Source organism: Cygnus atratus, chromosome 4, assembly GCF_013377495.2.
Source record: "Cygnus atratus isolate AKBS03 ecotype Queensland, Australia chromosome 4, CAtr_DNAZoo_HiC_assembly, whole genome shotgun sequence".
Taxonomy (NCBI): Eukaryota; Metazoa; Chordata; class Aves; order Anseriformes; family Anatidae; genus Cygnus; species Cygnus atratus.
This window is the reverse complement of record NC_066365.1, coordinates 15,964,446-15,987,096: the sequence shown is the minus strand read 5'-3', so window position 1 is coordinate 15,987,096 and position 22,651 is coordinate 15,964,446. Positions and strand designations below refer to the sequence as shown.

The 22,651-nt window shown below is 50.1% G+C and overlaps 1 protein-coding gene across 1 annotated transcript in view; it reads right to left on the bottom strand.

Annotated features, from left to right (window-relative positions):
* Nucleotides 1-22,651, bottom strand: part of SHROOM3 (shroom family member 3) — a 125,818-nt gene that overhangs the window by 11,234 nt on the left and 91,933 nt on the right. Inside the window, 6 exon segments of the mRNA XM_050710371.1 lie at nt 1,353-1,429; nt 4,404-5,496; nt 5,498-7,672; nt 10,609-10,740; nt 20,173-20,301; nt 20,873-20,896. Coding sequence (XP_050566328.1) covers nt 1,353-1,429; nt 4,404-5,496; nt 5,498-7,672; nt 10,609-10,740; nt 20,173-20,301; nt 20,873-20,896 — 3,630 coding nt within the window.

The following is a 22,651-nucleotide window of genomic DNA, read 5'->3' as shown; positions in this document are numbered from 1 at the left end:
AAAGGAAAGCAACGTCACACCTCCCAGGAGAAAAATGCTTGCAGAGCATGCATGATGCACAGCAGAAACATCATAAAACTGTTAGATTAATACCAATAATCTTTGTCCAATGAAGCATGAAAATGAGAAACCTGTATTTCATGCCACAGTAAACTTTTTTCAGTCTGGGTGTTCCATCCCATTACTTGGAAAATAGGTTGGGTTAAAAAAATAAATGAAGTAGAAAATAGTTATTGAGAATGATGAAATGCAAGCTCTAGAACAAATGGGAAGGCAGGATGAACTAAAAGCTGTGCTGTTCTTTCAGGAAAAAAAGGAGAAAGTTGGTCCAAATTTAAGAGAAAGAATGTGTTTTAAATAATCATAAAAGGACGTGCCTGAAGGCAGAACGAGTCCCTCTAAAACAACATCTATGTCTTCTTAGGGGCAAAAATTAATAGCCAGTAAGATCCAGCTAGACTAGGAGCCTTCCTCTACTTCCAGCTGTCACTCCCTGACCCAGAGCAGCACGGTGAAACCTTTGGAGACAGCAGTGTTAAATTCCAGTGTGACAACAGAGTGGGACAACATTTACTGAAAGTTTGTAAGAGCTCCTCTGTGAACAATTCTTTTAGTCCCTCTTGGTGGTTTTTACTGTCATATGACTTAGCTGTTCAGGCACTTGGAGCTTAAGGCAAACATCTATTTATTATTTAAAAGTAAATACAGCAAGATCAACTTCAGTCCCAGTGAACTTCAAAACAATCTACTGCTAAGTGGATAGTTACCTAAGTCCTAATATTATGAGTTTTATGATTCCACTTTTCTATTTTTAAAAACATTTCTCTCTCCTGTTGCTGAGCAAATGTCCTGCCTGTGCAAAATAAAGCAGCCTAAATACAAAGCTCCCAGATAAATGAGATCTCTCCATTTTAGTCCACGCAGATGTTCACTTGCTTTTGGGGAGGCAGCACCCTGGACTGGAGAAAGCCAGACAGAGTGGGATGTCATGGTATTTTTTCCTTTAGTATCCTTCAGTTAGGATAACGTCTGGAGGTGAGTTCTAACAGCAGATCAAACACGTTTTGGAAGGTACGTAACTTGCTGCTGCAGAAACATACTCCAAAATGGCATGATTGCAGAGGAGGAATTTACAGTGAGTTAATGTCTCTAGCAGCCAAAAAAAGCTCACAGCAACTTACTCCTTCTAACTTTGCTAGGCGCAGCACACCCAGAACTGTGTCCACGCAGACATTTGCTCTAGTTTGTCCCTACCCACCTGTTTACGCAGACAACACATCGCAACTGCTGCTGGCAGCAGGGTGACAAGAGCTGGCCCTGCAGCGACCAAGGGGACACTAACGTATACCTACCTGGCTCCTGCGCTGATCACGTAGAAAGGATCTCTCACCATGGCGCCAAATTCACTGCTTTCCCTTCTCAGCAGGTCCTGGAGTGCAAAGGTGGTATTAGCAGCAAGCAGGAAACAAAAGGAAGTAACAAAACACTGGTGCTTCCTCGTAAGAAACCACTGCATGTGCCATATAGCGCTGCGTGGAAAACTGTGAACTGATGGGCAGACTTATCCAGATGAACATTTTCTGAAAACCTCTCGGCTACTCCTCACCTCTTCTAAGAGAACTTGCCCAAAGGTATCAGTGGGACCTGTGTGCTTACTGCTGGTTTGTATGCAAGCAAGAAGCTGAGACATCATTAAAACAGCCTGAAACAGGGAAATTGAACAGTGAACGAACTGTGTCCAGTGCAAAATCAGGACCAAAATGCTGCAGAGAGATGCTGAATGCCACATAGGTTGGAAACTCCAGACACAAGCAGAGGTGCTGAGAAACACCACAAAGGCTGGCACTTGGTTCTTTTAAAAACTGAAGTGCAGGACCTACCTCCTCTTTAGGCATTTATCTCATCTAAAACCAGAAAAATTTTGGATTTGAAATAGCTTTGTAAATCGGATTCTCTCTGCCCTAGAGCTCCTGCCGTAAGACACCAGACTATTACGAGACATGAAAGCAGATGCTGTGCCTGCTTTTGAAGATGTTGGTATTTTTTCCCGCATGACCTTTTCAGCACAGAGCATTTCAGTGCTTGTTCCCCACACCCTTAGCTGCTTGCTTCTTTGGACAGTGCTGCAGCAGGGCAAGGGTAAGAGCAGATCTTGATTTAGGAGTTCAGGAGCTGGGAGATATGCGGGCTGAGACAGACTAAAAAAGCAGAAGGGAAGGAAGGCTGAGAATCTGCTTTGAAGACTGAGAGCTAATAATTCCACACGGCTATCAATTTCCTTATATCTTTAAACAAATTCCTGCAGTGACATTGCAATGTGATTTATATGCAGCCTGAAAGGAACATTATACACTGTACACAAGGCCCTGAAAAATATACAGTGAGGCAGACAAGTCTGCTGCTAAACTGGAAATAAACATTTCCCACCAAAAAAAAAACACAAAAGGTCTCCAAAAAATCACCCTGTTGATTTAGCTTTGTCCCCGACTTTTGTAATTGTTGTTTTGCATTGGAGACAGTTCAGAAACAAACTGAGTTAAGAGAGCACTCAAATATACTTCCTTTACAAACAGACACATATTTTGGTGTATATGTTTGAAGTCAAACATGCCTTCCTGAATTAGGATTTCAGAACATGATTTTCCTCACTCAAGAAGTGGATACAGACAAATCACTCTGGAAAGCAGCAGTAAGGGCTCTACCCTCTTTCTGGACTTGAACTAAGACCCTGTGAGCGGGTCTGCACCGCTGTTTATCGTCTTCCTTGAGTCAGCTTCCAATAGGCAGAAGACAGGTTTGTCTGCTGAATGTATTCAAGATTAAAAATGAGCTGACAGGGGGAACATAAAGATCTCAAGAACTTCCCTGTCTGTTCCCTGCCTGAGACAGCAGGCTGGGGAGACATGAACTAGGGCTGCTTGTTGTCCAACCTGGCATTGAGAAGTACATTGTAGTGGTTTTCCTCTAACTAGATGTTGTTGTTGTTGTTGCTGCTGCTCTGACTGTTGCAGTAGGCAGAGGAGGAGTTGCAGTGTGGCTTTCACCCTAACTCTTTATTGAGGACTGTCCTCTCACTGAACACAAGGCTTCAGGACTGGCAAGTGCTGCAAAGCTGCAAAAGAAATACATTCTGGTCTCTTGACAGTCACAAGCTGCTTTTTCATTCTCTTTATTTAAAAATGTAGCAGGGGTTCTGAGGTCTCTCGAGAGAGGACATTTAGAAGGAAGCACATAATGGGTCTGGGAGGACAGCTCCTTCCCCTGCACCCTGGTCTGGGCTGTGTCTGAGAGCACAGCGGAGCGCTCTCACTGTAGCCCCCTTTACATTACTTGACTGCGTGCCACTTCACTGCACCTCGACAACTTGTTCTGGGCCAGCAACAAGTGTAGGAATAGCAGGAGGTGTCCTGGCTCTCAGCTGTCCTTTAACTATGCGAGACTGTCCAAACACTTGGACTATTTGCAGCGAGAAGCCTGCCCACGCATTTTAGTTGGTTCCTCCCCCTCCCTGTGATGGAGCCTGGCATGGAAACGGGGATGGGGCAGCAGACCCACCACTGCTGCAAATCTCTGCAGCTCACCAGTTGCGAGGACCTAAATAGGTCTGAATAGATTTCAGCCAGCTGAAGAGCTGGCCTGGACAGTTGTTCTTTAAGAAGTTAGCCTGTTTCTACTATTTACTGTCAGCAGAGTCAGTCAAATTCCCCGTTCGTGACATCAGTGCACTGTTCCCAACCACCAAGCAGGGGACATGGAGAGAGCGGCCAGGGTCTGCACGGGGTTTTCTCTGCACTGCTTCCCTCCAGGGCTGGAGGCAAAACATAATGGTTACTTGGCAGTGTCTCTGCCCAGCATTTCCCAGCGCTGTCGGCCACAGTGGGAGCTGCGGCGATCTCAAGCAGCCTTTAAGGTTCTCTGCTTTGCACTAGGGAGGTGAGCTAAGAAGAGTGACAGCACCAGCGTGTGACCACCTTCATGGCACACCCCACCAGAAACATCCCAGTGCCTCTCCAGTGATGCTGGCAGGTGAACTAGGACACCTCAGATGGGTTGTTAGGGCAGGAAGGCCACAAGCACGTTATCATCAGCACATGCTCTGAAATCCCAGCAGCTCTGAAATCCCTGAAGCAGCCCCAGCAGTAGGAAAGCAGAACAGAAGCAGTACCCCCACTGGCAAGCACTTAAACCAGCATCCTGTTAATGTAAATGGAATAAACGGTCTGTACTTCAACAAGCATTTAATGTAAATGGAATAAACAGTCTGTACTTCAACAAGCATTTAACCTCTCTGCAACCAAAGGAGTAACTGCTGTGACAGAACAGCAGTCTGTTCCCTGACATCTCCCCTCTTTCCCTGGTTTGGAGAGCCCTGCTTTCCTGAACATGATCCCATTTCCACCTACCTGGTGTTTCTTATCCGCTGTGGGAGACGATCTGGAACGCGTGTGCACGGGGACACACACCTTCCTCTGCTGATTGTCGTACCTGTCGAGCAAATCTTCCACAGACACTGATTTCCCAGATTTCCTGGTGGAGGGGGTTTCGAAGCCCTGCTCCTGCTTCCCAAAGCAAGGCTGGCCCTGCAGGCCCAGAGGGTCTGTCTGCGTGCCTTTGGTGAGCTCCGTTTTGGCCCTGTAATCCCAGCACCTGTCTGTTTTGGGTCGGCTTGTGACCAAGCCTTCCCGGTGCCCTTTCTTCTGCTCATCTCCGCTCACATCGAAGCAGCCCATGAGCCCGGGAGGAAGGGTAGAAGACATCCGCCCCGTCCTGCCTATCCGCTCTACTGACTCTCTGCGGCGATAGAGGTTCTGATCCTGGAGGGAATTCATGCTGGAGGCAGAGGAAAGGCTCTGGCTGTCCGGGCCGCCTGCCTGCAGGTAGGAGCTGTGGGAGCGCTCCCTGAGCAGCCCGACGTCCTGCGAGGACGGCCGCTTCCCTGTTTTGCGCTCGATGTAGTCAGCGAGGGCGTTCTGCTGGAGCTGCTTGAGCTCCGGCTTAGAGAGGCTGGCCGTGGAAGAAGCTTTGCCCTCCCTTTCAAAGATCTTACGCCTGTCAGCCACTGTGTTCTCTGGGAAGACAAAATGGAGGCTTTTCTTCTGGAAGGAGAAAGGCGACGGCTCCCCATCGGAGATGCCCACCTCGTTCATCTTGTCTGGCTCCGAGTAAGACCGCTTCTTCTGCTCCGCGGTCAGCCGCTTCCGGCCCCCGATGCGCAAGACGTGCTGTGTCTTGGTGTAGTCCAGGGCAGAGAGGCTGCCTTCCGTCGGCGTCACGCTGTGCCTCTCCTTCGGGGTGTGGGGAGATGTTGCTGTGCTCCTCATGCCCACGTGGGCCGAGGCAGGCCGCTGGGTTGTCCTCTTGGGTGTGCTCCCAAAGGGGGGGCTGATGCGGCAGAAGGAGGTGGCCCTCAGCACCCGGGACTGAGCGTCTTTAATGCTGTTCCTGTAGGCCCTGTTGAACGGTGTGTCCAGCTGCGACCCCGTGGGCGTCCTGGACGTTATCCTTCCAGAGGACTTCCTTCTCAGGCTCCCCTCCCAGCTGGAACGTGCTTTTGCTCCGCGGCAGCTGAGCTGCCCTTGTTTGCACCTCATTTTCAGGAGACGGGCTGTAGTATTCGCTGGACCTCGTCTGCTTCGCCGAAGCTGCCATCTGCAGCTCCACGGAGTGCCAGTGAGCCTCGTCCGAATTCCCATTCCTGACAGAGGGGCTGGAGACCTTGCCCAGCTCCCCGAGCAGCTGGATGGGCTCGCGGGAGCTGAGCTTGCTGCGCGTGTCCTCCAGGCTGTTCAGAGAGCACTTTGTGCCGGAGGGCTGGCTCGCCCTGCTGGGCCCGTAGTGCTGGCCGAAGCTGGGAACGCCGGCACTGTGGGGCCGGTGAGTGCTTTGCTCTCGCTGCTCAAACTTGCTGACCTTCTCCAGTACAGAGCAGCGGGACTTGATGGGGTCTGGTTTTCCGTAGGGAGCACTCTGGGTGCTGCTAGAACTGAGCCGGCTCTTCCCAAAATCAGAGGTTTTCTGGTGCTGCGGCGAAGGGGGCTCTTCGTATTTTGGCTCGGCAGCATGGAACGGGGCCACGCTCATGCCCTCTTCCTCCTGCCTCGCAAAGGCCTGCGGGTCTGCGTCACTCCACTGTTTGGGCCCCTGTCCCCTCTGATCCTTCTCCTCTTTGCTGCCGCTGTTCAAGAAGGACAGCTTGGTGTTGGAATAACCCTCACCCGGCTGTGTCTCCTTTACCTCAGAGCTGCTTTGCCTCCTGGCGCCCTCTGCGATGTTCTGCAAGGAGGAGAAGCCGTACTGCTTGGCCTTGCTGTGACCCCACTGGTGGTGAGCGGCAGCGTCTCTCTCGTTTATCTGCGTGTTGCCATTTTTGTCTTCCTGGGATTCAGCCACCCAGTCCTCTCTGGGCTGGTAAGGGCTTCTCCTCTCACCAGCATCCCTCGGCTGGGGCTGCGGGGCTTGCAAACTGTGTTTGGAGGCCTGGGCAGTACTTGTGGTGTCTCGGCTGCTGTGTGCCACCTTGTAAGGTGGAAACAACTCCTCCTTCCTCGATGTGCTCAGGTAGACTTCTGGGCCTGCTGCGTTAGGAGGTTTTTGCTGGACAAGCTTAGCTGTGGCATCGTGCTTTCTCTCAGCGGCCAGGGGCTGGTAGAAGATGGTCGATCTGTTTGCAGTGCTTTGGTTTCCATTCTCATCAAAGCCCAGCGTGCTGCTGGCTGCACCTTTGTCGTGTGAGACGGGAAGAGACGGAGAGTAGCCACTTTCTTTGGCCAGAGCTGGATAAACCGTCCCGTTATTGCTTGTGGAAGGCTGGGGCACCTGGGCGTAGTGTGGCTCTGGGGAAGGCACCGGGTAGACCCCTGTAGGCAGCAGGGGCTGCCCGGGCTGGGAATAGCTCTGCTTGGGCTTCACTGTGGGGCTGCTTTCCGGGCTCTTCTCCACCACCGTGTGCAAGTGCCCTTCTCCGAAGTGGCTCTTGAGCAGCGGCCCCTGGGAGAGGGTGCTGACAAGCGGAGGCCAGGCCCCTTTTGGCTGGGTTCGGCTGGATTTGTTCAGATCAAGGCCGGAGCATGAGCTGGGCCTCTCGTGATGCCTGATGGCTGCATAGCTGTCGCTGCGAGCAGGAGGCAAGGGAGGTCCCTTGGGGGGCTGGCTCTCACTGTCCGAGGAGCCCTGGGCTGGCTGCGCCCAGGAGGGAGCTGCATTGTTCCGGCTGAAGCCGTGGAGCCTGCCATGGCTGCGACCGTCCAGCGAGGCCCGGGCCTCGCAGCTGGGAAGCAAGGCAGAGGATTTCACCTCGTACTCCTCGGAGATCCCTCGCTGGGCGTCGTAGACTGTCTTGACGTACCTGATGTCAGCCTGCCTCATCCCCTCCTGCAGGCCGCCCCGGGAGTGCATGCTGTCTGTGGAGCAGGAGTGCTCCTTGCTGAACGGCGGAGCGGGGTACTCAGGGATGCTGGAGTTGGTGGAGAAGGAGCTGTAGGCTGAATCTCTCTTGCTGTGGAGGTGGGAGAGCTGGTCGATGCTGTTGGTGGATTTGGCGGGGGACAGGTGACAAGGGTGGTAGCCAGGGGAGGAGTGCTCCAGGCTTTCCATGCTGCCCCGGGAACTGTATTGGTCAGGACTTCTCCTCAGATAGCCATGCTCGTAACCAGAGAGATCGCTGGTCGAGGAGCTGGGGAAGAGTGAGAGAAGAGTGAAATCCCACTGTTAGCAGAGGAGAGGCACAACAACTTATAAGTGAGCTCAGAAGCAAGATGTTTAGCTTTGAGAAGCGCAGATGAAAACCCATATTTGGGCCTTGCTCCATCCCGTTTGCAGTCATCCCAGTTCACAAAGAGGAACTGCTTGACATTGCAACACATGGCTCTTATTTACCACAGAGGGGTGGGAGGAGGGAAGCACAGACAGAAAGACAGTGCATCTCTGGAGCCAGGGAGGATCAAACCCACCCATCAAACCTATCCAAAGCACTTGGAAAGCTGAATGAGTGCCGATGCCACCGAGGAGGAGGAGAGGAGTTCGAGAGGCGTTCTGGGGGGAATCTAATCTCTTCCTTTTTTCCCCATTTCATTCCTTTTTATGGAGATGAAGGCTATGCCCTGGCAGGCTTCCTGGAAATTCAGCTGTCCCAAGGATAGTTTGTTTGCTGCAAAAAGAGTAAGCTGACGAGACAGAGAAGAGATGCATGTGTTTGTGCGTGGAGGCAAGTGGGGGGTGCAACAATATTAACAGTTTGAGAACAGCCCCCTCACCATGTAGCTCCACAGGTACAGGTGCACCTTGGCACCTGCTCCAAGAAACATACGTGTTGACAGAGGATTTGTGGCCTCCAGAGGAGTGTTCAAAAAGAAGGATGTTCAGAGATCTTTCTATCCGCTGGAAGGGAGCTCCTTGTGCTGGATGCAGTTCTTGTATACCTCACATGGGGACGTCACAAATTTCTGTGGAGTTTCCCCCTGGCTAATCTCTCCTCCCAGACTCCAGCAAATGCAGGGAGGATTGTGGAGTGTAGCCTGATGATTTCACTTTCCTTCCCTCTGTTCCCAGCTCCCCTCCTTTGGATATGGCTTTGTCTGGTTCCCTGTGCAGCTACAAGTGCCATCCTGGCAGAGCCACAGGAAAGCACCAGGAAAGAAAAGGCTGCTGTCCCACGCAGGGCTCCGAGCTGCAAGCAGGAATGGAGCCTGGGGTTGCCAGGGTGCAAGCTGCAGCCTCGGCTGGCAGAGGGAAGGCAAGCTCCATTTCTACGTGCTTCACCGTTTCTATGTGCCGCACCCTGCCGGGATAACAAAACCAAACCTGCTTCATGCAGCAGGGGAGCTGGGGATGCACAGCAGCCCTGGGAATTAAGGTGCCTGTTCTGGGAGGCAGCAGGTACGTTTGTAACAGCCCCTTTGCTAACTAACAAGTGTCTGCTGAAGAGCCTGAAGCCTGCTCCAGATCATATCCCAACCACAGTCCCTTCCATGCTGCTGGATTAAGACCCACAAGCCCCAAAGACAGGTAGGGGCAGAAGGCTGCTAAGGACAAGGAAAGGCAGAAGGAAGTCTGCCTGCAAGGGGAAGAAGCAGCAGCTCTGCAGAGATGCAGAGGAGCACAGAGACAGAAATGGATCCGGCAAAACTTAGGATAAAGCTGGCTTACTCATCTGAATGCACCACTAAATGTTTAACAAAATATTTAAAAAATCTCCCTGGCAATGCCCAGTGCAGCTGTGGCCAGCTGGCCACTAGGTGTTCCCCGTGCTCCTCTTCAGGCTCCCAGGAGACACAGCCAGGAGCTGTGGCTGGCAAGCAAAGCCCTCGGGTGGGAAATGAATACGCTACGGGATGATCTGTGCTGAAGGCCAGTCAGGAACATGAATTTTTTCTGTAACCACCCGCTCACTTTTTTTAATGCCACGTTTTCTCTTTTCTCCCCTCTGCCGAAGCTGTTTTGCCTGTAGAAGAAATGAGGTTTAAATCCCCGTGGCTCTAAGGGGAATTTCCTGCTCCCAGAACCCTTCTGCCTTTCCAAGGAAAATGCTCCAAGGGCAGAATTCAAACTTGTCCTCCCCCCGCCCCCAAGCTGGCCCAGGGCTCACCACCAAGTACCTCAGAGTGGCCAAGGGGTTTGTCTGCCCTGGGTGCTCTTCTCCCTGTATTGAGCACTCCTTGCACTGGGCCCGCATCGCTGCTTCCAGTCTCCCTCTAACACAGTCCAAAGCCAAAACCAGAGGGACCTCACCCAATCGTCGTTTAACAGCACTGAGGTGACTTGTTAAGACTTTTGGGGGCTGACAAACCACTGCACTGACTTCCTAGTTATGATAAAACTGACCCCTGCAGAAAGAGATGGCCAAAAGCAGGAAATCCCTCGCTGAACTTCTCACCCTGGGAGTACTGACAGTGATGCAATGCTGCTGGAGAGAGGCTCGGCGATGATGATGGGTGCAGCAGCCCTGCTGCCAAACCCTTATCTTCCTTCATAGGTTCGGTTTCATTTTGGATTTCTTTTCCTCTGCTGGGGAAACAACTTTGCTGTGTTTCTGCACAGGGACAGTTTGCAGGATGCAGAGCAGGACTCCTACTCCAGTATCAGTACCCAGAGACAGCCGCCTCAGTGTGCTGGCAGTGGGCTCCCATCTTGGCAGGAAGGGGAATTTTTAAAGCAATTGCATAGGTGTTAACCACCTCACAAAACACTTAATTGAGGAATACATGTCCACTTTATCTGGGTAACCAAAGAGGAAGAGAAGCCCTCCTACCTCCAAACCTAACCCTGGCTGTCTGTAAACCCACCAGCTGTATGGAGGGAGATGGTAACATTTTGCCATCAAATCTTTTGTCCCCTTCCTTCACTCCTGAGCCCGAGATGTAGACTGCAATCTTGCAGTCAGCATCACCAAGACAGATCTGTGGGTATGAGGCAGAGCCTCCCCGAAGGCAGTGTGACACTGGAAATAAAGACATAGGATTTGTGTGATGGTTTAGAAGCATGCTAGCTTGGGAGCCTGATCCTACACCCATGTAAGGTATGTAAAAAGAGGAAAAATAAGAAATTAAAAAAGCTGGTGGCTCTACGCCTCTGGCTACGTGCAGCACAGGACCACAGCTGTGTATTGCTTACCTGGAGTGGTAGGACTGATGCCAAGGGATGCCAAGCGTGCCCTGAGATATTTGCATCATGCTGGGATCGGGTTGGTTCTCCGCAAGTTTGGTTGAATGCCAGGAGTGAGGTCGGCCTGGAGTTTCACTCCGCCTAGGTAAAAGCAGAAGGATTTTGCATGTAAACAACAGGCCAGTTCCTTCAAGGAAGAGGAATGTGAAGAAACACCGAGAGGCATTTAAAATTGCTAACGCTCATTTCTGTTTCACTGCTACAGTTTTTCTTTTCCGAGCGAATCATGAGCCATTCCCAGCATTCACACAACACGTACCCCCTCATGTTTGCAAACCAAAGAGCATGGGCAGGCAAGCATCCCCACGGATCAGTTTAGCCTGGGCTGCATGTGGGACTCTCACACCATGCACCGAGCAGGCTGGCAGCATGGGATTCCTACGGATTCAGAAGGAGCACTTTTCTCAAAAGGTTCCCTTCATTTTAAAGTGACTGCTGGTGAAGTCATTGAAAGGATCACACGCCACGAGGGGGTGGAAGCCCGGACAATGCTGTTTTGATCTCTCCTGGGTGCTTATAAAAATGCAGGAAGAGATGTGGCAGCCAGATGCCAGCAATGCGCACCCTTCGCAGCCCCCAGGGCTGTGCAGCCAGGCAGCTGTCCTGCTGCTGCGTGTGAGCACGGCACAGCCAGCCAGGGGTTCTTCCAGTCACCAACACTAAGAAGGCTTCCAGCAGCTCTCAGGAGAAAAAAAACACAACCAACAACCTTATTTCAAGTACATAATGGTGCAGTGGAAAGTCAAAGCAGGGGTTTAGCAATCAAGTACCCTGAATATGCCGTGCAGACTCTCCTCTGTCCCAGCCTTTGTGCTTGGCTTTAATCCTCCCTCTGCCTTCCGTGGTGATCGCTCCCCTGCTCTAGCATGCATCCCTGCAATTTCCAACTCTTCCTGCAAGAATGAGCAGTACTGGACCTGTGTACTGCCAAAATCCCAAATGTGACAGCCTGCGGGTCAACCTCGTCTACTCTTATAAAGCATGAAGCCAAGAGGAGGAGCTGACACATCTTCAAAGTCCTTGTCTCACCAAAATTTTCATGGTGCAGCATGTCGTGAATAATGTAAACAGATTAAAATGTAAAACAGATTAAAATGCCCTCTGCAGATATAAAACATATGCCAAAAGAGGACTCTTCTAGCACTGCCTGAGATTGTGAAAAGAAAGGGGACAGGAAAATGTCCAAGGCAAAAACTGCTTGCTAACAAGCAAGTCTGGTCAGACTGCGTACCGGCACAAACTAACATTTGCAGTGACTGATGTTCTGCTCCATAGAATTGTGTTGGCAGACACTAAGAAGCAGAACCACTTCACCAGGAGGTTTTCCATGCAGATTTCAGACGGGCAAACCATTCCCTCACCGTCAGACAGAAGAACAAAAAAGGGACACCTTTTTCCTTTTAACATTTGTTGTGACAGATTGTGTTAAGGAGAGCTGAAGTGGAGGTTTATAGGGGGTGAGCTGAACCAAGCACCCTTTTACCATTTCATGTGTAGGTGTGTTTAAAACAGAGCTCTCTTGTTACGCTCCTTGCCCAAAGAAACAAGGAAACTTTTTGGCAGGATGGAAAGCTGACAAAACTGTTTATTACAAAAACCCCATGCTTTTGTCTTCTCCATTGCAGAGATTTAAAGACTCTCTTTGTACTTGGAAGGAGTATGAGCCCCCAACATTAATCTTTTACTTGTGAAAGCACAAGGGATGATCACAAGCAAAGCACATTAGCCCTTGATTTGATCAGTAAAAACCTCAAGAAGTAGCAGAGCCAATCCTCTAAACCACAGATATTTTAAACCCTTTTGGCCAGTATCCTTGTAACAATACAACACATGGAGAGCGCAGCTGTGAATTGAAGTCAGAAGACATGCCGTACCAGCTCAGCGCAGGATAACCTTGCATTGTTTCCACACCTACCTGATCCTGGAAACGTGGATTAAGGGTAACCGAATCTTAGCCGAGCTTAAGCCAAGAGAGGAAGCGCTGCAGTACATATGATCTCCGGCTCATGTTGCAGACTCACGCAGGTGATCTCTGAGGAGGAGGCAGGATGGAGGTACGGGGTGCCTGCGTGCACACGCGTGCACTGAATGGCAGAGACCGAGGGCTTGATCCAGTCCCCGCTGAATCAGTCGAGAGACTGTCCCTGACACGGAGCTTAGAGGACTGGAGAATGGCACAGCCTTGTCTGTGTGTAGGTGTCTGGGGAATGCCAGAAGTTCCTACCTTCAGCCTCCTGTAACACCTGAAAATAGCACCTTACTTCACTCTACTTCCTTAAGCTTAGTTTATAATTATTGTTATTATTGCCCAATAAGGGAAAAGGACTAGAACTGGAGCATAATACAGCGGTGAGCAACGCAGTGTCTACAGAACAGCCATCTCCCATTAGAGATCTGGGGGGAGCTGAACATGGTTCATCTGCCAAGCTTGCAACAGCTTCTGGTTACACTGGTGCTACTGCAGAGCACAACTGTCAGGAAACAATTAAAAGCAGCGCACAATTAAACTCTTCTTGGCAAGTGGGGCAGAACTGCTCTTGTAAAACCCACAGTGTCAGATCCTGATTCATCCCAGACAAACTGGCTGAGTGATAAAACTTGCAAATGCAGCAGTTAATTCCTGACTTGAGTGAAGACATAAATAATTAGACCTTTAATTGGTACAAATTTGGTATAGCTCAGTTGCCTTCAACAAAACCAGGAGCAAGAGCTGACACTGTTCTAAGATACGTAAGATTTCAAAATGCAGAACTTTGTTAATAATAATAAACCACCTCATCCCCTTAACCTTTATACCTGTTCCTTAAGGGCTACATCTGTACTATACTTGCAAAAGAGTTTGGACAATCATATTACTAAAAAAATTCACTTCAAACGATGCGGGAAGTGATCCCTCAGTTGTAAACACCCAGGCTGGAAAAGAGACCCCTGGTTCCTCATGGACACCTCCAGTGATCAGATAACTTGGGCATCCAGGTCAGGCTGGCATCCCGACAGATTCCTCAGAGCAAAGATACTTGGGGCAGTCAGTGGACCTGATGCAACGCTGGCAGCTAACAGCTCCCGCGGCAGCTTTAACACTGATGACATACCAGATACTGCCAAATTCACACCATAAACTGGAAAAATTAAGAGAAAAAGAAAACCTTTAATCTTGTCCAGCTGGTTTTATCTGGGTGCTCCTTCTTCCTATCCTTGTCACGGCATTTTCAGACAGAAATGTGACCGGCACATTAGCAGTCTCCTCGAACACGGTCTGGCAAAGGCTTGATGCAGTCTGGGCTGTGAGGACTGTACTGACATTTCTGAGGTCCTTAGCACTAATAGCTCTGTAGCTCTCTTTTATTAGGAAGAACTGACTGTTCTGCTCTGTAATCTCTGTAGAAGATTCTTTTTATGCTTTGTATGCACAACAGTTATGGAAGTGCACACTATAAAGATAGCTTGGTACCAACTGCAAATGAATCAGCACCTCAAGAACAGCCATCAGAAGCCTTCTTCACAGTGTAACAAAAAGGTTGGGTTGTGTTTTTCCTATGTTTACAAACTAAAACCATACAAAACAACACATTCAGTCTAATTTCTGTTCTTTACGTGCTGTTCCTTACCAGTGCCACAGCATATGCACAACCTGAGTGCTTTGCTTCAGCCATCCTCCAGCTGTGTCCTCTGAGAGCTTCTACTTCTGTGCATGAAGGCCCACCTTAACTAAAGGAGGCAATTCGGCTTCTTCAAACTGCCATTTTCTTTTTTTCTTGCCTAGAAAAACTTCCATTTTCCTAAACCTCCAAATAGAGCAGCTTTGAGGGAAAAAAAAAAAAAAGGACAAAAAGATGTTCAAACAACCCCTACAGACTCTAGATTTCTCACAGCAGCCTTCAGGTCGCCAGCAGCCTGCTGCACGCTTTGCCTGAGGCTGAGGAGCAGTGCAGCAATACCAACCACTGCTGCCCCGACAGCAAGAAGTGCAGGTGGATGACTACTATTACGCCCAGTTCACAGGGACCAGTTTTTACGGTGGGATGAGAAGCAGGAAGGAAGCAGCTTCCTCCCCTGCCTCACACAGACTGACTTAATTTTCTCCTTGCAGACAATAATGGGATGTAATTCAGCCTTTTAGAAAACTAATGACTGATAGCCAGTGAGGGGACGTTGCGGCTGACTGAGTAGCAGCTCTGAGTTCTCTATGCCCCAGTAAACCCACTTATTTTTCCTGCAACTCATCCACAGTGCTTGCAGGAAGTTAAGTTTTCAGCAGTCTCATGCCTGGCAAACACTTCATCCAAGATGTGTTTGTGAACAAGTCGTCTTCTTTCTACCGCTGACCTTGTGCGCGTTTTGTCCCTGTCCCAGCAAGCTTCGAAGTCCTCCTCAGCAGAGAAATGGGCAATGCTAAAGAGAAAGGCATCAAAACTGGTCAAGAAAAGTAGCTTTCCTGGAGGAGCAAAATCAATCTGTGGATGCAGGCAGGGGCAGTGGTCAGTGGGAACCCATTCCCCATGATCAGACAGATGGGAAGAAACAGAGATGTAATGCCAGTAGGATTTCTCTGTGCCATCACAACCACTGCGAGCCCTGTGAATGTGTTTTCCCCCCGCAGCTGTGTGACCCAGGTGGCTGTGTGGGAGGTTGCTGGAGCTGGGATAACCATGGCCTGGCACGTTCAGCCAGGTGGGAAGGACTGGGGAACCCTGCAGCAGACCTTCCTCCTGCAGAAGAGACAAAAGATTTGGACGCAAGTGCAGAGCTTGTGCCTATCAGATCCAGTCCTGGGCACAGAGTCACAAGAGAGACAGACAGGAAGGCAGGTGCCCATCTTTACCATATCATCCTTGCAGAGGTTAAGATTTCAAGCTAGGGATCTTTATCAACTGACAAAAAGTACGTGTCAGAGGTAGCATGTTCTGAGCTGTACCCCACTGCACGGTGCTGTAGGCTTTCTGTGTGGTGAGACCCCGATCACAGCAATTTCTGTGTAATCTGGCAGGGCAGCTGCGTATCTGCATAAAAGACAAGGTACAAACAAGGGTCTGATTTCTCACTGCTGCAGAAATGTCTCCAAGATCGTCGTATCCAGAAGGAGTGCTAGCATAACAAGGATACCTTCTACAGGCATCCTAACGCGTTGCTGCAGTCCCTATGCCCAGCTACTAAGCTGAAAAACTAAAGCACTCAGAAGCCTATTAGGATTTCGACAGAGCGAGGCCACAATCTACTCAAAGCAACGTCGCTCTTAATTAAGGTTCAGTCATGGTTCTAAAAATAAGCATAACAGACGAGGCCGATTAGAAAGAAGTCGGACCATAATGGCATCAGCTTGGTGTGTCTTTCACTGAATCTGTCTTTTTAGGCTCATGGAGCCCTTCTGGTAAATTCAACGGCAGAAGAGATCTGGAGTGCGCTCTGTTCCTTCACAATTTTCATTAAACTCATTAGAAAGACATGAAGTATACGAAATGGTATTTCAAGTCATAAATCTCAGGCAACAGTATCTCCTCACTTATAAAGGAAAGGGAGAGTTGCATCCCCCACCCGTCTTTATGCTCAGATTAAAACTTTCCCTAAGTAAAATAATAATTAAAAAAAGCATTGAAAAAAAACATCAGGACATTTAGGTCAAACGTGTGGACACAACCTTCTTTTCTGCAGTATGTTCCTCTCCGACCCTTCCAGAGGACATCTCCCCAGACAAGGAATCCCCCCAGAGCATATCACAGCTTTTAGCAGTTTTGGTCTTTAACACACACACAAAAAAGAGAAAACAACGTGAGTAACATATCCCAGCTGAGTTCAGCACCCTACCCCGGATCAGTCTGCTCTCATTCCTCTCTCAGACACCTTTCCCAGCGATGTTGTCTCTGCTTGTTGCTTCCAGCCCACATCAGATGCTATTTGTTTTTTTCCCTCTGATGAGTATCACTTGGCATGTCTGGATTGCATCAGACCAGGCCTTGAGCACCATGTCCAAACTGGCAGACAGGCACTGCGGTTCCTGAAGTCTCTCAGGGGCAAGGAAGCAGAGAACCAGAGGCTAATCCTCACATTTCCTACCATTACCATCACCAGCTCTTTGGGAAAAGCTCCTTTCCAGACCGCCATGAGGAAAAGCCCTGGGTGAACGGAGAGATGACAACCACATACACGGATGTATGGATGGATTCCTTCTACCGTTCTTCTCAGTTCCACATGCAGGAAACAGCCTGCCTGCCTTCCTCTTCTGCTAGCACCAAAAGCAGACAAAAAAAAAAATGAGGACAGATTATTTGGTGGAAGGGAACAACCAAGGGTACAGCAATGTCTGTCATGCTGACCCTGGTGAAGGACGAGGTGTGGATGGCTCTGGATACGTGACAGCATCAAGTGCTGCAGCAGAGTTTGCAGGAGACAGAAAATGGCTTTTCTTGAAAGAAATGCTCTCCCCTGGGCTGTGGAAAAAAGGCCTGAGATCACTCAGAGGTGATGGCAGCTGCGAGCAACAGTCGCTCCTTGGGTGAACTCATGAACAGTCAAACATTGTAATTAATGATTATTGGTCTTGTACATCACACCTCTGTGTTATCACATTTCTCTGGTAACCCCTAGGCTGTCTTATCCAAGGAAGGGGCATTTATCCCACTTTCCAGAAAAGGAAACAAAGGCCTTAAGAGGTGAAGTGACTTACAGAGAATCACCCAACAGGCCTACCGCAGAGTGCCGCGCCAGGATCTGGGCCATGCGCTGCTGCTTCTTTTTCCCTTCGCCCGAGCCTCCATCTGACAAGCAATATTTAGATCGAGGGCTTTGCCCTGCACAACGAAAGGGTCCCACTGACATTCCCTGACACTAACCAGACAGCAGGCTTGAATAGGAACAGGGGGGTTTGGTTATTAGTGTGAGAGGTGATGTATACAACCTTCGTTCTTGTTGATTACTGGGTTCAAGGACCCTGTCCTACTGGGATCTTCTGACAGCTTTCTTTTTTTAAAGAAAGCATTACCAAGCAACATGGTAAGTATGACTTAAACTGCGGAATAAAGAGCATTTCAGATCTCTATCTTGAGAAAATACTTGCCGCCAGGATAGTCTGGCTGTGCTGCTCACACAGGGCTGTGGCTTAGAGGTGGGGGAGCTGCTGCAGTCTCCTGCTCGGTACTTAGAGCACACAGAGGCTGGAATGAGGAGCTGGTGAGCACTGGCTTAAAGACCCTCTGCAATTTCACTCATCTTGCCCCAGTTTTACTGTTTCCTTCACTGGAAAAAGATGAAGAAAGGACAGACACGGAAAAGAGACAGCTGGCCAACTGACAGAGTCTTTGTTTCAGCTTTCATCTCTGAGAAGGCCCCTGCTATGTGTTCTCCAGGCGTTCCCATCAACTCCCAGAGCATGGGTAGAAAAAATCAGCTGCCAGACCCTAACATGGTTTAACCTGCCCGTGTCTTTGCAGAAGCCACAGTGCTGCACTGATTTATCCTCATTGATGAATTGGCCCAATGGGCTTAATTCAAATAATTTTTTCTCATTCTTCTCCAGTCAGTAAATTAGTTAAAAAGACAGAAAAACTAGCATAGCTTAGATTCTTTTGCCCTCTGATATCAAACACACAGCAACTTGCAACAGGAGAGACTTAGAAACAATGGAAGGAATGTGTTTTCCCAGTCTCCTTCAGCTCTTAGGAGGAACTCGGGGGCTGGCAGCAGAAATGCTGCCCAGTGAGCCTGATTATCCAAATGTAACGCAGACAACGGGTCGCGGCAGGTAACCAAGGGGATTCTCAGGGTGAGCGTCGCAGATGGTAGCTGGGTTCTGCTCTCAGTTAGAGGGCTACAAATCACAGGCAGCCCTAATACACTCCGCACCAAAATCCTGATGGGGAAATGATCAGCGGGAGAGAAGAAGGTCGAGATGCTCCATTGTGACACCTGAGAGACCGGTCCTGAGCTCTGGCTTCCCCCTCTGACTAAGGACGTTCGTTCATCACCCTGAACTTCAGAAACTGCCGACAGCCTTCGTCGCCTTGGGCGTGTTTGCAGAAAGTAAACGAGCAGGAGGACTGCACCCAGTGGTACAGCCGAAGCAGAGGCCGCCGGGGCTGAAATGCCCTCCCACACTCAAATTCTTATACATTAAAGCAACTTCCTGCTTGCAACCAAAGCTTCAACACGAGTTAAGCCACTGAGATGCACAGACACAGCCTCCGACGCTGCCGGAAAAGGGAAGGAAAACATTGGCACCGCATCCAAAGACAAGCTAATCCAAGTGAAATGCTAAACTCTGGAGCTTCTACAGATATCTGCTAATAGATCGACAGGCCAGCAGGATTTACAGCAGGCATATCCTGAATAACTCACTGCTATAGAAAGGTGGTGGATGCGTGGCAAGCTTCTTTCCCAAATTTGCTGTGGGTCACGTACCTCAGGAAATGCAGAGTCCCGCACCCCCGTCACAAGTAAATCTGCCCCTGATTAAACTAGTTCAAGGAGAGATTTCAGCCTCTAAAATCTGCTCCATCCGGAGGAGATGCACAGGGTCAGGGTCTGTAACTGACAGCAGCTGCTAAAAGCTGGAGCAACTCCACTAAGGCCAGCGAGTTTGCTCCAGATGTGCATCTTTGCTTATAAGATCGGAACGCGACTTGACATGCATCCCATCCCCTCCTCAGCTGCTCATTTGGACTTCAAGTAGGTCACGGTCTGGCCCGAATTCAATGCTGCCAATAAAAGTCACTGCTTCATGGTGCGAATCTCAGAAGACTGAGACACAAACATCTGAGGTCATCCAGATTACCGCCTGACTGATGCAAAAGGCTCTTCTGATGCCACTAAAAGCTTTGCCTGGGCAAACCCTGTAGGATTTGGCCCTACACTGCACACACAAAGGAAGGAAATCAGGCTCCACCACAACACTTTTTGATCCAGAGCAATTCAGGAAGCAGACTTCTGAAGACATTTACTCATTCAGATAGGCACTCAGCAGGCTTGTCATGAACACCGAACTCCCCTAGCACTCACAGACTTGGAAGAAGCAAGGTGGTTTTGGAAAGCCAGGCACCTAAAGCTGGGAAGCCACTGCAGGCTTATATCAGTGCTGTGGAGATATTTTCGTCCCCCATCTCCTATGGGAGACAAAACTGACAAAGCTTTTGAAAAGAAAGGACACCTCTTCCAGCACCCCTTCCCAGCGAGTCGCCCTCTGCCAAAACAATAACATTTTTATACCCAGCCCTACATAAATGTTACTGACATCGAGCAAAGTTGATCCTTGACTCGAGGCCCAGAAGGTCAGTTCCTTTCATTTCCCTGGTACTGTCTTAAGGGCAAGAAAACCACAGGGAAAGGTGGATGTGAGGTTAAGAAACTGTCTTGTACCTCTTCCACCACCTGATGCCATAGGTGCTGGAGATTCACGCTGCTCCAGCCCAGCACTGCTGCTGCCCTCACTCCACAAAAGGGAAGTGGAGTTTGCCAGCCACTCTCCGAGAACAGCAGCCACCAAACACACGCAGCAGACAGGGACGTGGATGCACATGCTCTCACCTGGTCTTCAGCCGCAACTTAACTCCCCCCGACCACGCGGTTTTGCTGGGCTGAAAGTCAGTGCTCACGCGGTCTGGCCTGAGTGGGCCGGGAGACAGGTTGGTGCATCCCTTTGCTGCATGCGTGTCCCTGTCAAAAGAAACCAAAGCCAGGTAAGTATCAGCACACAAAAATCTCCATCTTTGTACCCTACATTAAAAAGTGTTTTAAGAAAGAAGACGATAATACACACACAGAAGCGGTGAGGCAGGGGCATCAGGCTGGTTTTTAAAAAGTGCAAAGTAAATGTCACAGAAAGCCACTTGTAGCCCTTTTCTTCTCTCTGTCACTGCTCAGGCAGGCTGTAAGAGCCAGGCTTTGCTCTCCTTTCTACCTAGGCAGTGCTCAGCCCCTGCAAGTGCCCCTCACAAGGCATTCTGGAGGAGCTGCACAATACTCAGTACACAGGAGGGAACTCAGCTGCAGCATCCATGGCACAAAACTCATTACCCTGCATCTGCATTCTGGGATTCAAAATCCCTGCGCGTGGAGTTCAGGGGCTCCACGGCTGCATGTGCCCTACCCGCACGTAACCACCTTACAAACGCTCTGAACACACAAGAGAAAAGCTGAGAAAAAGGTCCGCACAGTGACAGCAAGAAAGAAAAGTCTATCCCCACCTCTACGGGTATTTCCACCAATTTAGCAAACGAATATTTACCCCGCTTTACCACGCGTGTGCAGAAGTCACACAGACACCGCGCGCTTCGGCTCCTTCCTTCCCACAGGCACGCTGCTCCCACTTGCTCCCATTTTTAGCACCGAGACGTGGGCCAGCCTTGCGATTTCTGCCAGCTCGAGGAACCCCCACGCCGAATAAAAGCGCAGCTGAAAGGGCCCCCTCCGTGCCTCCCTCGGCCTGCAGCGGCCGAGTTGTGCCGTAATTTGCCTCTTGTTGTGCGCTTAGCGGGCTGCAGGCTGAGCGCACATGCCGGCATCTGGGGCTTTGGATAGCTGAGATGGCTTGGATGCCATTCCGGTGAGAGGCCGGCCGTCTTTGTGTCCGGCTCGGTCCTCCCCCACGCTCCCTCCCCAAGCCCCACGTGCCAGGCAGGAATGTTAAGCCGCGCGCTGCGGATGAGACAGAGCCGGGGAGCGCGCAGCGGCACTTTCACCTAGATTAGGGAAAGCGACTGGTCCACAACGGCCTTTTTTGCTTACCCTGCTTCTCTTCATCCAAATTTTACCCCAAATCCTGCCTTAGCTGCCTTTCTTCTCCGTGTGCCAAATCCCGTTCTGCTTTGTCCTCTGCCACCTGTTCTGCTCTCTGCACAAACCTTGCTGGGTGCGACGTAGATCTGGCTTCAATGTGTTTAGTAAAATGAATGCAACAGGTCAGGGACACAGAGAGCAAGGCAGCACTCACTCACTACCTGCGTGTTCCAAAAAATCACATCGAGCCTCTCATCAGACCGCAAAGATGTCCCTTCCTGCTGCAGCACTGGCCGTGGGGCACAGCAGGGGCACAACCTCCCTTACCGATCCCCGGGACATGCCAGGACCACGAACTGCTCCGCTTCTCTTCACCTACGAAGTTCACCGTAAGAAATCCCCCAAATTTTTAGAGAAGATTTAACTGCAAGACAAAGGACAGGAGAGCTGCTGCTGATAAAAGGAGGATTTAAAAACTCTGCACACACAGTTTATGTATACCAATAGGTGTACAGTTTTGCAGGTGAAACCTATTTACTGCTGTAGGGTTCAGAGGACAAAGCCCCGTTTCAGGCTTTGTATGGAACCACAGCAGAGATGGTCCCAGCCACAAAGAACAGCACTTGTGTCCCTACAACACCGCTCACAAGAGATTTCTGTGGCAAGGTGCCCCAGGAAGCCCCTGGGAGTGTTTCAGCACAGCTCGGATCCCTGGCGAGGCTGCTGCTCATCTGCCTGACGCCTGATGGGGTGTCTCAGTGACAGCATCGTGGTGGGATCCCATCAGAGGGGACAGGACCTCAGCAGAGGCACTTGTCTTGACCGCAGGGTAAATCCTGGCCTCCCCGCTCAGTTCCCAGGCAGGGAACTATGACTCCTTACAACTCCCTGGTTTACCAACAGGGTCACTAAGGGAAGCTGCAGGTTACTGGAAGACTCTGCACAGACAGGACCATGCTGGGGTAACACTGCAGGGAGAACAGTCCCCTGGTCACAACCATGCTGCCTCTTCGATTTGGAGTAACCCTTGCATGAGAAGAGCTGGGGGATCGGTACCTGGGCAGTCTCACTTGCAGAAGGGCTGATGGCTGTGGCTTCTGCTGGTTTGGAGTGCCAATGTGGGTGCTGTTTGTGAAAAGGCACCTGGATGTCCCCCGGTGTTGCCAGCTCACCAGGATGCAGAAACACCTACAAAGTCGAGGGGATTTCCTTGCATGCTGTTTCAACCTGTTCAAAGGCAGATACTGACACAGTAGAAGAGGATTTTTGCCATGTTCAAAGGGGGCGG